This window comes from Orcinus orca, chromosome 5 (assembly GCF_937001465.1).
Source record: "Orcinus orca chromosome 5, mOrcOrc1.1, whole genome shotgun sequence".
Lineage (NCBI taxonomy): Eukaryota > Metazoa > Chordata > Mammalia > Artiodactyla > Delphinidae > Orcinus > Orcinus orca.
Genome location: NC_064563.1, coordinates 79049229 through 79063724, shown reverse-complemented (window position 1 = coordinate 79063724; position 14496 = coordinate 79049229). Strand labels below are relative to the sequence as shown.

At 46.8% G+C, this 14496-nt stretch overlaps 1 protein-coding gene across 5 annotated transcripts in view; it reads right to left on the bottom strand.

Moving 5' to 3' along the window:
• ITGB5 (integrin subunit beta 5) overlaps positions 1-14496 on the bottom strand; it is a 122966-nt gene that overhangs the window by 64848 nt on the left and 43622 nt on the right. For all 5 annotated transcript variants that reach the window (XM_049710334.1, XM_049710336.1, XM_004278815.4 and 2 more), the window contains 2 exons: positions 12209-12458; positions 1028-1196 (listed from right to left, as the gene is read on the bottom strand). In XM_049710334.1, the coding sequence (XP_049566291.1) occupies positions 1028-1196; positions 12209-12458 (419 nt within the window). The remainder of the gene's footprint in view (positions 1-1027; positions 1197-12208; positions 12459-14496) is intronic.

Genomic DNA, 14496 nt, shown 5'->3' with positions numbered 1-14496 from the left:
AAGAGGACTGAGGAAGCTGTGCTTTCTTCATATCTTTCTTTCCCCTTATCCCTCCTGTCTACCATTTCAGTTTTTTATTTCGGAAAGGACAACCGTGACTCTCTTTTCATTTTGTCGAGGACCAAGAGGAGGAGAAGTGAATCTGTGACACGCTAAACACAGGCTCTCTGAGGTCAGACATGCGGCCTCTCCAAACTGAGTTCTAACCTCCTTACCCAGCCCTCCCCCAGACATGAGCATCCCAACCACCGCCCTGTTGCTGAGCCCACCAAAATGGTCAAGAAAGCATTACCAATTATGCATAGTATATGGTGACCACTATGGAAAAAAATGTTAAAGTATGTGCTAGAATAGCAAATTCAAGAGTGATATTTATTTTTATCTTTTGTTATTGTTATTGGGCTGTCTTGATATAGAAAATTATGTTAAGAATAAGTTATTACCAACATCCCATTTACATATTTTGCTGAGATTGGAATGTCTCAAAGCATGAGTTCATTTCTGACCTAAGTCTGTGTCCTCCCCTCTGGATTCACATATCACAGAGAAACACGAGAAAAACAAACAAACAGAAAGAAAACCAAAGATGACAAGCGCTTCTCTTTTTAGCTGGATTCCCCAACAGAGCACTCTTTAATGTTTACCAAAATTGGGCCATAAAATTCTACAAGATTCTATGCATATGGCTTGACCTTTTCTTCCCCCTGCTCCCTGTCCCCAAAAGCAGCAAAAAGGCCAAATATAGAAAAAAGGAACAGCTGTCTGCTGGCAAAGACAACATCCCATTGTACACAGCCACACCCTGACACAGACACACACCAGCCCTAAGCCACCCCTGCACGCCAGCTGGTTTGACTTCCATAGATTTTCCCAAGGGCCCACCGAGCTCACCCTCTGATGCAAGAGTGGACAGGAGGCCACAGGCTGCGATGGCTCAGTATCTGCAGGCAGTGCCAACGCACATCACCCACACCGACACCTCTCTGTCGACCTCCCAAGCATGGGCAGAGCCAGAAGGGAAGGTTACCTTGCAGACAGCCGCCTGGAGCACTGCGTCAAAGCCGCCCTCGGGGGCATCGCGGTTCCGGGACACCCTCTGCTTCCGAACTTCCTCGTTGAAGCTGTCCACTCTGTCTGTGAGAGGCAGCAGATGGCGGAACCCAAAGGAGGGGACACAGTTTGGGAATAGCTTGTAACTGGAGAGAAAGAGGAGAAGAGTCACTTTTCCTTCATTGTCCCCAAATCTTAAACAACCAAGTAACTCTGTGCATTTACTGAGGGCCTTGAACGGCACCAACGAATACTCACTCAGCACCTACCACACACCCCTGGGACAGACACAGTCGGGGAGCACAGAGAAATAACCTAGTCCCTACTCTCCAAACACAAGCTCTAAACTGCGGGCGAGACAGCACATACCAGGCTGTAGGTGAATGAAATGGACAAATGGGTCGCAGGAAGTAGCGGTTAACAGTGGGCTACCGCGGTCAGAGGAAGGTGTCACGGAGGCGCCCTGACACGGGCCTTGGAAGATGCAAGCGCCTGGTGGGACAGGCACCGCAGCCTGGGCGGCACCGAGGGGAAGGAAGGCTCTTACAGGCTGAGGAAGGCGGGCCATGTCGAGTGAGGGCAGCGTGAGCAGAGTGACTCTACGAAACCAGCTTCTTACATCGACTCTGCTGCTGCCACGTGATAAAGGATCACATAACCCCTTCGTGTCCACCCACTCAGAGACCACCAGGACGTGCTGGCAACCGAGCAAACACTAAATGCAACAGGAATGAAAACGTTCTGTTTCTTCGTTCATTTATAAATACTGGAATGATAAAGCATCAGCTCTCCTAGACGCAAAGAGAAATCACTGAGAAGCAAACCATCTTCGAATGGAAAATGCTACCTGGAAATCTGGAAAGAGGGAAGTATTGCACCTCAACAGGAGGTTAATGCCATGTCTTTCTCCTGAATATTGGGTGTTCTCATCTTCAGTTTGCAGTGGGGATGGCCCCATTCCTGGAGGAAGTTACAGTCCAATCACATCTGCAGGAGTTTCACTTGGGTATATAACCAATGAAATAGGAAGAGGGGCCTTACATTGTTTCCAAAAAGGTTCACTGGGTAAAAGGGGAGAGGGAAGTGCAAATGCAAGGGCCCTGTGGCAGAAGGGAGCACAGAGAGCCCAAGGGCAGAGGGAGGCCAGTTAGACTGCAATGCAGGGAACAAGGGCAAAGATGGGCTATGAGGAGGCTGGGGAGGCAAGCTGGACCAGACTGTGCAGGTCTGTGGCCATGTTAAGGAAGCCTCTCTTTCATAACTAAGACAGAAAGCAAACACCAACAGAGAGGCATGAGGGGAAGGCTTCGTTACCTACCCAACTCAAGCCGTGTGCGTGGGAAGGGAAACCGGCTTAGCAACTCCTAGCAGCTCCTGCCTCACTGCCATCAAGAAGGGCGGCTGGGGCAGGTCTGAGAGGCTCCCCTCCTCCCCGAGAGAGGCAACCTTGGGCTTTCTAAGAGGCTCTCTCATCCCCTCTAAGGGCCTACGGTACCTGCTCCAACAGTCACTCACAGGAAGCCGCCTCTGCAGGGTCAACCCCACTGCCATGATGGCCACGGTGCCTCCGGACAGGGAGAGCTGCGAGCAGCTGTCCCCACTTGCCGTCCCCACTTGCCGTTCCTTTGTTTCACTCCCTCCTCCTTCCCCAAAAATCTTCACCCGCCCCTTGTGTTTGCACAGGTCAGGCTCTTCTGTAACCCATGCCACCCAAACTTTCTATTCTCATCTCAGTTCCCCATAAAGACAAAGGTCATGGAAATTGCATTCCCAGCTGGAAGCAGGAAGTGAGCTGAGGTCCCATCATAGTCATCTGACAAATAGATGGGCCCAGGAGGAAGGAAATGTACACAAACTCTCACTCCCCTCCCTCACCCTCTGAGCAACTTCACCCTTCTGTGCTGTGCTGGGCCATGGCTGCGGACTTCAGGTGTTTACTGTCTCGGTTGACGGGGGGTCGGTTGAGGAAGGGAGAAGAGGAACAAAACTATGACTGCTGCTCAATGAGAAAACCAGAAAAGCTGTGAAAAGCTCAGCTAAATTAGTTCAGCGTTCTTTACCTCTTCCCTTCCTGCAAAGGGGAATAAGTAGATATATTTTTACTGTGGAGAATTACTATTAATAATCAGGAACTAGAACATGTGTTTGCCAGAGAGAAGACTTCATTGCAGAGAATTTATTATAACCAAACCAGAATCACCTCTTAGTGAGAGGAAAACAGCTTTGTCACACAGGCTCTGTTGAATGTCTCCATAGTCTCTGGAAAACAATGTCAAACTGTGTCTAATTTAACCCCTGGAAGAGCTGTCTGAGCGACCTGAAGATCTGGGTGTTTGAGGGTCTCATGCCAGGAAGCCCTCCCACCCCCAACTGTGTCTGTGCCACAGGACCCCAGTTTAGGGACTACTAAATCTTTACTGGATTAAGAATTATGAACCAGGAAGATGAATAAAATATATATGCTTAAAGAGCCTGGGGGAGCATGTGTGTATAAAAAGTGAATCCTATTTGCAGATGCTAGATGTAGGCGAATCCAGAAAACAATCTAATGCTTCAGGACAACATTGTGGACCATGGAGCTGACAGGGCAAGACCTCTCCTCTTCCTCTAAACAAAGAGAACTGCTGGGTAAAAATCTAATCCTCAAAAATGTTAATATGTAGCAAGACTGGAAGCTTAGTGGGGAAATCCCAGGTGCCAGGAACGGAGAGAAAAGCATTGCACAAATGAACGGACTTCAACTAGGTGGGAAGTGAGCAAGGATCTCCTGGCAAAGGGATCCCCCACCCCCCCACCCTAGCGTGTTGGGGCCTGACAAAGGTCTGGGGCTTGGGGCCAGGTTCTAACAGGGACAGATGATGGCCCTCAGGCCAGCGCAGGGCAGAGCACTGGAACAGGGCTCTCTGCATAAAGATGAGTGTTACAAAGAGCTGCCCTGTCACTAAAATCAAACTCAGAAAAATTCCAGCCACTGGCCTGGGAGAGAAGCAAGGAAGATGCACTCTGGGCTCATGGTGAGATGAATCACCCATAAAGATTGTAACTCCAGGCCTAAACAAGTCAGAATTCATTACTTTTACAAGGAAGGAACCCCCCTGCTGAGAAATAAACAGAACTAGTCCCACAGTGAAACCCAGAGGATCCTAGCATCAGGGAACAGAAAACCACCCTGCAGGGACGTCAGTACCCCTGGGGCACGTGATCCCCTAATGGAAAACAACCTCTGATGAAGAGGCACTAATGAAAAATTTATAGACCCCATGAGAAATAAACTACCATGAAGGAATATCAGCAAATTCAACCAACTGCAGGATCTGCAGTTCAAGAAACAGGTAACACAATTATCTAAAGGACATTAAAACAAAGATATTTAAAACATTCAAGGAGAAGGAAAAAATACCAAAGACTAGAATGGGATATTATTAGGAAGAAAAAAAAATCAGAAGGCTATGAAAAACTAGTATGAAAAACAGAAGTCTAAAAGAAAGAACCAAATAAAAACTCAAAAGCTTTTGCACAGCAAAGGAAACCATAAACAAGATGAAAAGACAACCTGCAGAATGGGAGAAAATATTTGCAAACGGTGCGACTGACAAAGGAACAGTCTCCAAAATTTACTAACAGCTCATGTGGCTCAATATCAAAAAAAACAAACCACCCAATCAAAAACTGGACAGAAGACCTAAACAGACATTTCTCCAAAGAAGACATACAGATGGCCAAGAGGCACATGAAAAGATGCTCAACATAACTAATTATTAGAGAAATGCAAATCAAAACTACAATGAGCTATCACCTCGCACCCGTCAGAATGGCCATCATCAAAAAGTCTACAAATAATAAATGCTGGAGAGGGTGTGGAGAAAACGGAACCCTCCTACACTGTTGGTGGGAATGTAAATTGGTACAGCCACTATGGAGAGCAGTAAGGAGATTCCTTAAAAAACTAAAAACAGAGCTACCATATGATCCAGCAATCCCACTCCTGGGAATATATCTGGAGAAAAACATGATTCGACAGGATGCATGCACCCCAATGTTCATTGCAGCGCTGTTTACAATAGCCAAGACGTGGAAGCAACCTAAAGGTCCATCAACAGATGAAAAGATGTGGGAATTCCCTGGCAATCAGTGGTTAGGACTCTGCACTTCCACTTCAGGGTGCACGGGTTCAATCCCTGGTTGGGGAACTAAGATCCCACAAGCTGCGTGGTGTGGCCAAAAAAAAAAAAAAAAAAGATGTGGTATATATATATATACAATGGAATGTTACTCAGCCATTAAAAAGAATGAAATAATGCCACTGCAGCAACATGGATGGACCTGGATATTATCATCCTAAGTGAAATAAGTCAGACAAAGACAAATATCATATGATGTCGCTTATGTGTGGAATCTAGAAAGAAAAAGATATAAATGAGCTTATTTACAAAACAGAAACAGACTCACAGACTTAAGAGAACTGAGCTTATGGTTACCAGGGGAGAAGGGTGGGGGGGTGGGGATAGATTGGGAGTTTGGGATTGACATGTACACACTGCTATATTTAAAATAGATAACCAGCAAGGACCTACTGTATAACACAGGGAACTCTGCTAAATATTCTGTAAAAACCTAAATGGGAAAAGAATTTGAAAAAGAATAAGTACATGTATATGTGTAATGGAATCACTTTGCTATACACCTAAAACTAACACAACATTGTTAATTGACTATACTCCAATATAAAATTTTTTTAAAAAAATTGAAGAACAAAATGATAAACTGGAAGAAATTTTCTATTATGAAGCTAAGGGAAAGAAAGAGGTAGAAGTTATGGGAGAAAAATTTAGAAACATGAAGTTTAGAATGAGAGGCTCCAACACTCACCTAGTAGCGTTAGAAAGAAAATGGAGAGAATCGGAGACAGGAGTCAGAGATGATGTCTGAAATTTTTCAAGAATAAAGCTATGTTCTCAGATTAAACAAGCAGAGCAAGTTCTGAACAATGCAAATAAAAGTACTAAATCCAACCCAGCCACATTGGAATGCATATCATTATAGGACATGAAAAGCACAGGGAAATATTAAAAGCCACCAGAGAGAAGGAAAACCATTAGATAGAAGACTTTTCATCAGCCACAGGACATGCCAGAAGACAATGAAATAATACCTTCAAGGGGGTGAAGGAGTACCATGACCTCTTGGAAGAAATACAAAGGGTAAGAAAAAATATAAATGATGAAGGATGAAATGTATTATCTCACTTGCAAAGATTTTTACAGATGTATTTCTATTTTTTGTGTGTGTGGTGAGAACCCTTAAGATGTACTCTCTGAACGACTTTCAAGTATACAATTGTATATTTCAAGTACAGTGCTGTTGCCTACCACCACCATGCTGTACATTAGAGCTCCAGAATGTATTCATCTTATAACTGTAAGTCTGCACCCTTTGACCAACATTTCCCCCTTCCCCGGCCAATCACCACTCTACTGTCTGTTTCTATGAGCTTGGCCTTTTTAGATGCCACATATAAATGAGACATGGCATGTATATCAGCAACAGCCTAATACCTCTAACAAAAGAAAAAGTGTTCAGAACCAGAAATAACAGGCCGGATTAATCCATCAAATCCTGTACCAGTGAATATCATGTGACTCTCCCCAGGAACACTATTTCTATTACTCAGAATACAATTAAACAGTTCTTTAATCTGATGATTAAATTACTTTTTTTTCTCTTCTTATGGCAGCCCTGGTACTACTTACTTCAGCTCTGGCATTTCTGGTTCATTCTAAGATGGGAGGGGATAAGTCTAGGATTTTGATCCTTTGGCCGAAACATCTGGAGCAGGAGGTGGGACAAACCTCAAGAAAGCCCCACGAAGGGCTTCCCTGGTGGTGCAGTGGTTGAGAGTCCACATGCCGATGCAGGGGACACGGGTTCGTGCCCCGGTCCGGGAAGATCCCACATGCCGCGGAGCGGCTGGGTCCGGGAAGATCCCACATGCCGCGGAGCGACTGGGCCCGTGAGCCATGGCCGCTGAGCCTGCACGTCCGGAGCCTGCACTCCGCAACGGGAGAGGCCACAACGGTGAGAGGCCTGCGTACCGCAAAAAAAAAAAAAAAAAACTGGTTCTCTTCTGCAATGTCCTGCACAGGTGGTTAAATCACTCCTCCTGACTCCCCATCTCCCCAAAACTTCCCGGGGCTACTGCTGCTGCTTCCACACACCACAGGAGAAAAAAACCTAACAGAAGGTACCATTGAGAGAGAACGCTGTGATTTTTCTCTCCACATGAGCTGAAGGAAAAGAACAGACAAGGATCACAGACGGCAACTACGGAGCCAAGCATGGAACTCAAACTGAGACAGGAAGACAACAGGACAGCCATTTTGGAAAAGGACCAAGGGAACGACCTTGAGAAAGCGGGCTTGACAGGCCAGAAAAACAGCACCTAAAAGCTTGGGCTTCTGAGACAACCACCAGAGACTCACAGGAGTAAAAGATTAGCTCTATCTCTGTTCCACTGACATCTGTACATGGTTTCCAAAGGACAAAAGCGGAACTATAAATCCGCCACCTAGCAGAATTGCTGAACTCCCAGTTCCCTGAAAGATATAGATAAAAGCTTGACACGCATTCCTAAGGTGTTTTAGCAGGAAGCAGGCCCCCAGATGAAAACTGCCGACTGCGGGCACATAGACCCCAGACTGCTTGAAGCCTGAAGGTTGATGATGCTCCAAACTTCACCTCCATGCCAACCAATCCAAGAACTGAGCACGAGCTGCTCAGGCACCCTGTGGCCTCCTCCCTCACACTGCCTTTAAAACCCCTTCCCAGAAAGTCCTCGGGGAGTTGACACTCTTTTCCACCTTCTCCCTCGTGCACAAGCTATCCTTTCAATAAAAAGCTTCGTTTGCCTACGAGTCTTGTGGGAGCAATATTCGTTTCTATGGTATTGCTGTCCAAGAATCTGGAGAGGGCCCGATAGCAGAACCAATGAAGCAGCCCAGCTGGGAGACGAGAGGGAGTGGTAGGGACTGTGGCAGCCAAACAACATGTGGGACAAGGCTGGCTTTACTAGACCTCCTAGTTTTTTGAGAAAACCTAAAATCCTGGCTATTCTTTGTTAAATCTTTTATTTTTAACTGTTGGTAACTAATTCACAGTGCCATTAAAACTTAGGAAAGGGCTTCCCTGGTGGCGCAGTGGTTGAGAGTCCGCCTGCCAATGCAGGGGACACGGGTTCGTGCCCCGGTCCGGGAAGATCCCACGTGCTGCGGAGTGGCTGGGCCCGTGAGCCATGGCCGCTGAGCCTGCGCGTCCGGAGCCTGTGCTCCGCAACGGGAGAGGCCACAGCAGTGAGAGGCCCGTGTACCGCAAAAAAACAAAAAACTTAGGAACGCAAATAAAGCACATGTACAGGCTGAATCAGGAACAGAAACAGCCTGATTACATCCCCCCGCTTGCTCTGTTCTCCAGGAACCGTGGGGAATCTCCGAGGATACCCAGGCAACCACACAGAGTCCACCGCCTGGACGCGGGAGGTACATCTCAGCCTGCTCACTGAGCCATGCGTTGACTCCCCTTTCATGCTGCCCAGCTTAGGGAAGAGAGATCTGTATAACTCAGACCTGATGATTCCTTCCAAACTCCCATTCTTTCACCGGATTTCCTGTCTCCCAAGCAGCCTGTCAGTGTGCCTTGTACTCACTGTCAAAACTTCTACTGTCTGCAGTTGGTTCTGCCTTCTAGGGCTTGGAGAAGTAGCTCTGAATAAGGAGAGTGTAATAACCTTGAATATTCAATGCTGAGGGCCCCAGGCCAGTCCTTCATCCTGTGCCAGCCTCCCATCTAGCATCTGACAGTTCACCGATGGTCCCCAGAAGAATCAAAGTAGAGACACACCCTGTCTCTCAGGAGACAGGACCCAACCAGAGGGCAGAGGTGAAAAGTAGCAGACAGAATCACTATTCCGGATGAACTGAAAAAACTGGGGGTTAAGATGCTGTTGCTCCTGGTGAGTAGCAGAACTCCAACAAAAAGACATGTGGCACTGGGATGCAGCTGAAAAGGGCCTTGGGGACAGGACCAAAGTGACAATAATGCCAGCAGCTACCTGTGGCCAGGAGGAATCTAAACGCAGAAAGTGAGGACACCTAGTGTCTCTCTGTGGCTAAGGAACTTAGAATCTCGTTTGTATCTAAAATTTTTTCTTATCTTATTGTTTTTTTCCACTGTTGTGTCATTGCAATCCCAGGAAAGATCTAAGTTAGCTTCTAGGAGTGTGTACAGAAGGGTCAGGAAGGATTCAGAACATACAATACCAGCATAAATACCACCTCACCCCCGCCCCCCAGTCCAACCCAGAGCTGGGAACTTCTGAGGCTGCCAAAGGGGAGACAAGAAGTTAGACAGGCTCAGGGGCTTACGAGCAGCCCTATTCCCCTCAGGGGCAGCCAAGGAGACAAAGAATCGAAAATGACATCACAAAATGCCCGAATCCCTGAGTCACCACTTGAAGAAGAGCTGCCACAGAAAGCAGCTCCCATCAGATTTTTACAAGCAAGAAATAAATTTTCATTGTGTTGAGCCACTGAGATCTGGGGTTTGCTTGTTACTGCAGCATAGCCTAACATTACCCTTAGGCAAGTGCCTGGAAGGGTGGGTGCTTTTGGAATGGGTATTATTACTCAAACTCAAGGAAAGCATCTGGGTGGCAGTGTGATTTAGATGGGGAAAAAATAAGCATCATATTGATGGAAACAGACTCTGGAAGTAGTTCATCCTGATTCATATTCCAAGTCTACCCCTTACTATTTGTGTAATCCTTCTAAGCCTCAGTTTCCTCATCTTTAAAATACAGCTCACCAGGACCTCCCTGGTGGCTCAGTGGTTAACAATCCGCCTGCCAGTGCAGGGGACACAGGTTCGATCCCTGGCCCGGGAAGATCCCACGTGCTTAGGAGCAATTAAGCCTGTGTGCCACAACTACTGAGCCTGTGCTCTAGAGCCCGCGAGCCACAACTACTGAGCCTGCGTGCCTAGAGCCTGTGCTCTGCAACAAGAGAAGCCACTGCAATGAGAAGCCCGTGCACCTCAACGCAGACCCCACTCACTGCAACTAGAGATCCTGCGTGCAGCAACGAAGACCCAACGCAGCCAAAAATAAATTAATTTAAAAATAATAATAATAAAATAAATAAATAAATAAAATACAGCTCACTTCTATAGACCTCAAAAGATTGCTACGAGATTTAAATGGGATGATCCACATAAGGTATGAAGTGCAGTGAATGCCTGACACTTAGTAAGAACGTAAGTCTTAGCTATTCCTCATCTAGCGATGCTTTGGGGTCTCACATGCCAAAGCCTAACCAAAGCTGAACATGGAAATGAGTCAAGAAAAAGTTGAAGGTTATCACTCGTTGTCACACTGCATAATCTTGCCATTTAAAAGAACACTTGAGGGGGCTTCCCTCGTGGCGCAGTGGTTGAGAATCTGCCTGCTAATGCAGGGGACACGGGTTCGAGCCCTGGTCTGGGAGGATCCCACATGCCGTGGCGCAACTAGGCCCGTGAGCCACAACTACTGAGCCTGCGCGTCTGGAGCCTGTGCTACACAACAAGAGAGGCCACGATAGTGAGAAGCCCGCCCACCGCGATGAAGAGTGGCCCCCACTTGCCACAACTAGGAAAGCCCTCGCACAGAAATGAAGACCCAACACAGCAAAAATAAATTAATTAATTAATAAACTCCTACCCCCACATCTTCTTTTAAAAACAAAAACACTTGAAAGCCCAGTAAGGAAACAAACCACCTTCACAAAGGTTGTATTGGGGAGTTGGAGGAAGTGACCCTCCACCTCCAATACACAAATGCACTAGGGCAGGGACCTATTCACCATTCCCTTTCCTCTTCCACTGCACACAGCTAACCTAGTTCCCAGCCTCCCCGCTAGAACCCAGCTCTGTAGAGCAGAATGTAGGAGCAAAGGCCACTCTATCCTGGTCCACAGGATCCTCCTAAGAGCAATCCTCCAGGCATGACGACCTTACAAGCCACATGTGAACCAATGGAGCCTGGGACCCCGAGTCACTGCTTAGAGGACAGGTGTCCACTGATCAGGAGACCCATTTGCACTTAGGTTAGCAGAAAATAAACTTCCTTCAAGTTTGAGTCATTACATACTTTTGGATTTGCTCACTGCAGTAGTTAGAAACTCTTGTTCTCTAATAATTTCTCAAAAATTTTCTTTTAAAAAAATTTTTTTTAATTTTTAAAATTTATTTATTTTTGGCTGCATTGGGTTTTTGTTGCTGTGCGCGGGCTTTCTCTAGTTGCCGCGAATGCGGGGCTACTCTTCGTTGTGGTGTGCAGGCTTCTCATTGCAGTGGCTTCTCTTGTCGCAGAGCATGGGCTCTAGGCATGCAGGCTTCAGTAGTTGTGGCACACAGGCACTAGAGTACAGATTCAGTAGTTGTGGCACGAGGGCTCAGTAGTTGTGGCTCGCAGGCTCTAGAGCGCAGGCTCAGTAATTGTGGCGCATGGGCTTAGCTGCTCCACGGCATGTGATCTTCTCAGATCAGGGCTCAAACCCATGTCCCCTGCATTGGCAGGCAGACTCTTAACCACTGCGCCACCAGGGAAGCCCTGTCGAATATTTTCTAATTCAAGTACTTATGTTGGGGCAAAAAAAAAAAAATCACACCTATAAAGGGCAGGGTTTTCATTTTGTTTTGTCAAGGTAAGTTATAGTTATGTATATAAACAATAGGAACCGACTTTGATTCATTTATTCCAAACATCTCAGTCACTCCAAACAAGGAGATAGTTTAAGTTGTTCTGCCTGCTCCCTCCCTGATCACCGGGGTCTATCACTTCCTGAGAACACTCTCTAAAATCTATTAATGTAGAAAACAGTGCTGTGTCTGGCAGGCAGGAAAACAAATGAGCTATCATCATTGCATCTTTATGCAACCTTGTAACAATTTATTTCTTCGCAGGCAGAGGGAGGACAGAGCTGGATTATCCTTCATCAAATTTAACACCTTAGCCAGGTTCCCTCCCCACACCCAGATATGACCTCCCTAGGCCTTTCTTTAGGCTCAGTTCCCGCTGATCCATTCCCCCATCCTTGAATACCCAACAGAAGGGCAGCTGGTCACTCACCCAATGCACGGGTTGGTCTGGTACCTCGGTGCCGTGTAGGAGAAAGGAGAGATGTTCTTGTCTACAAAAGACCCAAACCCCAAGCGGAAGTTGCTGGTGAGCTTCCTCATCTCCTCGGCAAGCTTGGTGCCCAGGCTCCGTATGTTGTCCAAGTCATCCTTCATGGACAGAGAGAGGTCCATCAGGTAGTACAAGTCCACTGGATAATCCTCCACCTGTCGAACCTGCAGCTGGAAGGTAGTCTTGTCACCTGTGCCAACCGAGAGACCGTGCGTGTTAGAGGTCATTCAATTTGCTGGGGCTGAAGGGACGGGTTTTGCTTTCAAAGCTGGTCCACCTCTGACTTTGCTTTAGTGACTGTGTGCCTCTCAGAAGACATCTTTTCCACTCTGGAAACAGAGCGACCAAAGGGAATGTGGGTGCTGAGAATGCAGCTCTAGGTTCTCCTTTCACACACAGGCCTCAGCATTTTTTAAGGAAACTCTTTAAGAACCAATCTCCTTAGCAGTGTTCTGTCTTCTCAGCAAAAAGGATGCTTAGGTAATTGGTGGACGGTGCACCAGACAATTCCACAGACACAAATTGGGTGAAAGTAGCCCACCAAGCACATACCAACTTCAGAGAAAGGACTGGCCAAGAGGGGAACGTGGCCAGGAGACCGTAAAGGTGTATGTGAAACAGAACACAGGAAAGAAATTAACAAAAGAAGGTACAGACATTAGTAAGAACTGAGGTGGGGAAGAGAGATGTACAAGGCAAGGGAGACTGGGAAAACAAAGATGGTTACTTAAAATACCCCCAGAGGGCAAAAATGTTTATGCTTATGCCGGGCCACCTATTTCTATCTCCCTAGCCATTTATCAAACAATCGTATTTAGTTCTCCAGCATATCTGATATCACAGACACAAATCATTATTATCATAAATTATATGTATAAATATAGGAAGACATGTTCCAAACTTTAGCACCATCGAAAAGAAAAAGAAGAAACAGAAAGGAAACACTACTAGACTTGCCTACAGCTACAAGAAAGAGAAAATAACTTTTGGTTCTATAATAAGCAGTCAACAGCCAAAGGGAAAAGAAATTGATTCAGAGGAAAAGAACAATGAAAAAAAAGGCAGTTTCTGGCAGGCGTGGCCTCTGCAAGCTAGCCCCACATGGTATGCAGAAAGGCCCAAACCAAGTCAGCGCAGTAACTGGAGGACGCGTGCCAGGACAATGATCCTTCGTCGTTCATAATCTCTAAAAACACACCGTTCAGAAACAACTTCAAGTCGTGAATTTTACCAGGTTATCCTATCTGCCCTCAGGCTCGTTAGCCTCTCAGGCACCAAGAGGTGTCCTTGAACTCTTCGGACAGAACTGTCTACACACACTTGAAATCTGGACGTCCTTTGTGTGTTCAAAGGTGCAATGGCGAAGGTGGCCTCGCTCCCGCACGAGGGTCCACACCTCATCTGCCCGCGGTCACGTCTCAGAGGCGTCCATCTTTCACCTCAAGATGACAACCAGCGAGCCGAAGCCTTCTTGAACTTGCAGGATAGGGAACCCAGGGCTCTGTGCTCCCCGCACCTCCTCCCACCCCAGACGAGGCATACTTAGTTCATTAACAAGATCTCAGTCCAAGTTCCAGCTCTGCCCCTCAACTAGCGGTGCAACCCGAGCCTCCATTTCCTTAACTGTAAACTGGCAATAACAACAGCACGACAGCATGAAGGCTGTGAAGCACTCGTGTGGGAAGGAGGGTTCTGTAAGCAGTGAAGGCCTGCCCAAACGAAGTATGATTATTATAATTACCATGGTAGTCTGAGTGTCAGAGCCAAGCCTGCTTCCCCCGATTTGTCCTTACATGTGCTGCTCTAGCCTGATGATGGATGTAGTTTGGGTTGCCTGTTGGTACGAGCCTATTTTTAAAAGCCACTGGAGCCTGACTCAAACAGAGGAATGTTCGAGATTTCTTCCAGAATGAATTCCGGACTGCTACAATATCTGTCTCTGGTTCCCATGTCCCTGCACAGGGCCCCTCCCATCCCTGGATGACACATCGTAGTGGGGGAGGGGCGGGAGGGCCTGCGATCCTGTCCCCTCTGTCCAATTCCATGGCCTCTTTACAAGGTCTCCTGTATTTTGTTACTTGTGCCCTTCCTCCAAGTTTCCAGGTATACCTTCTTTAATCCAGAACCCACTTCCACCTTTTGCGGGATTACGAGCAATTACAGATGAACACTTTAGGACCAGGAAACAGGGAACTAGCTTGGATTCAGGGAGGCTGGAAGGCACCCAT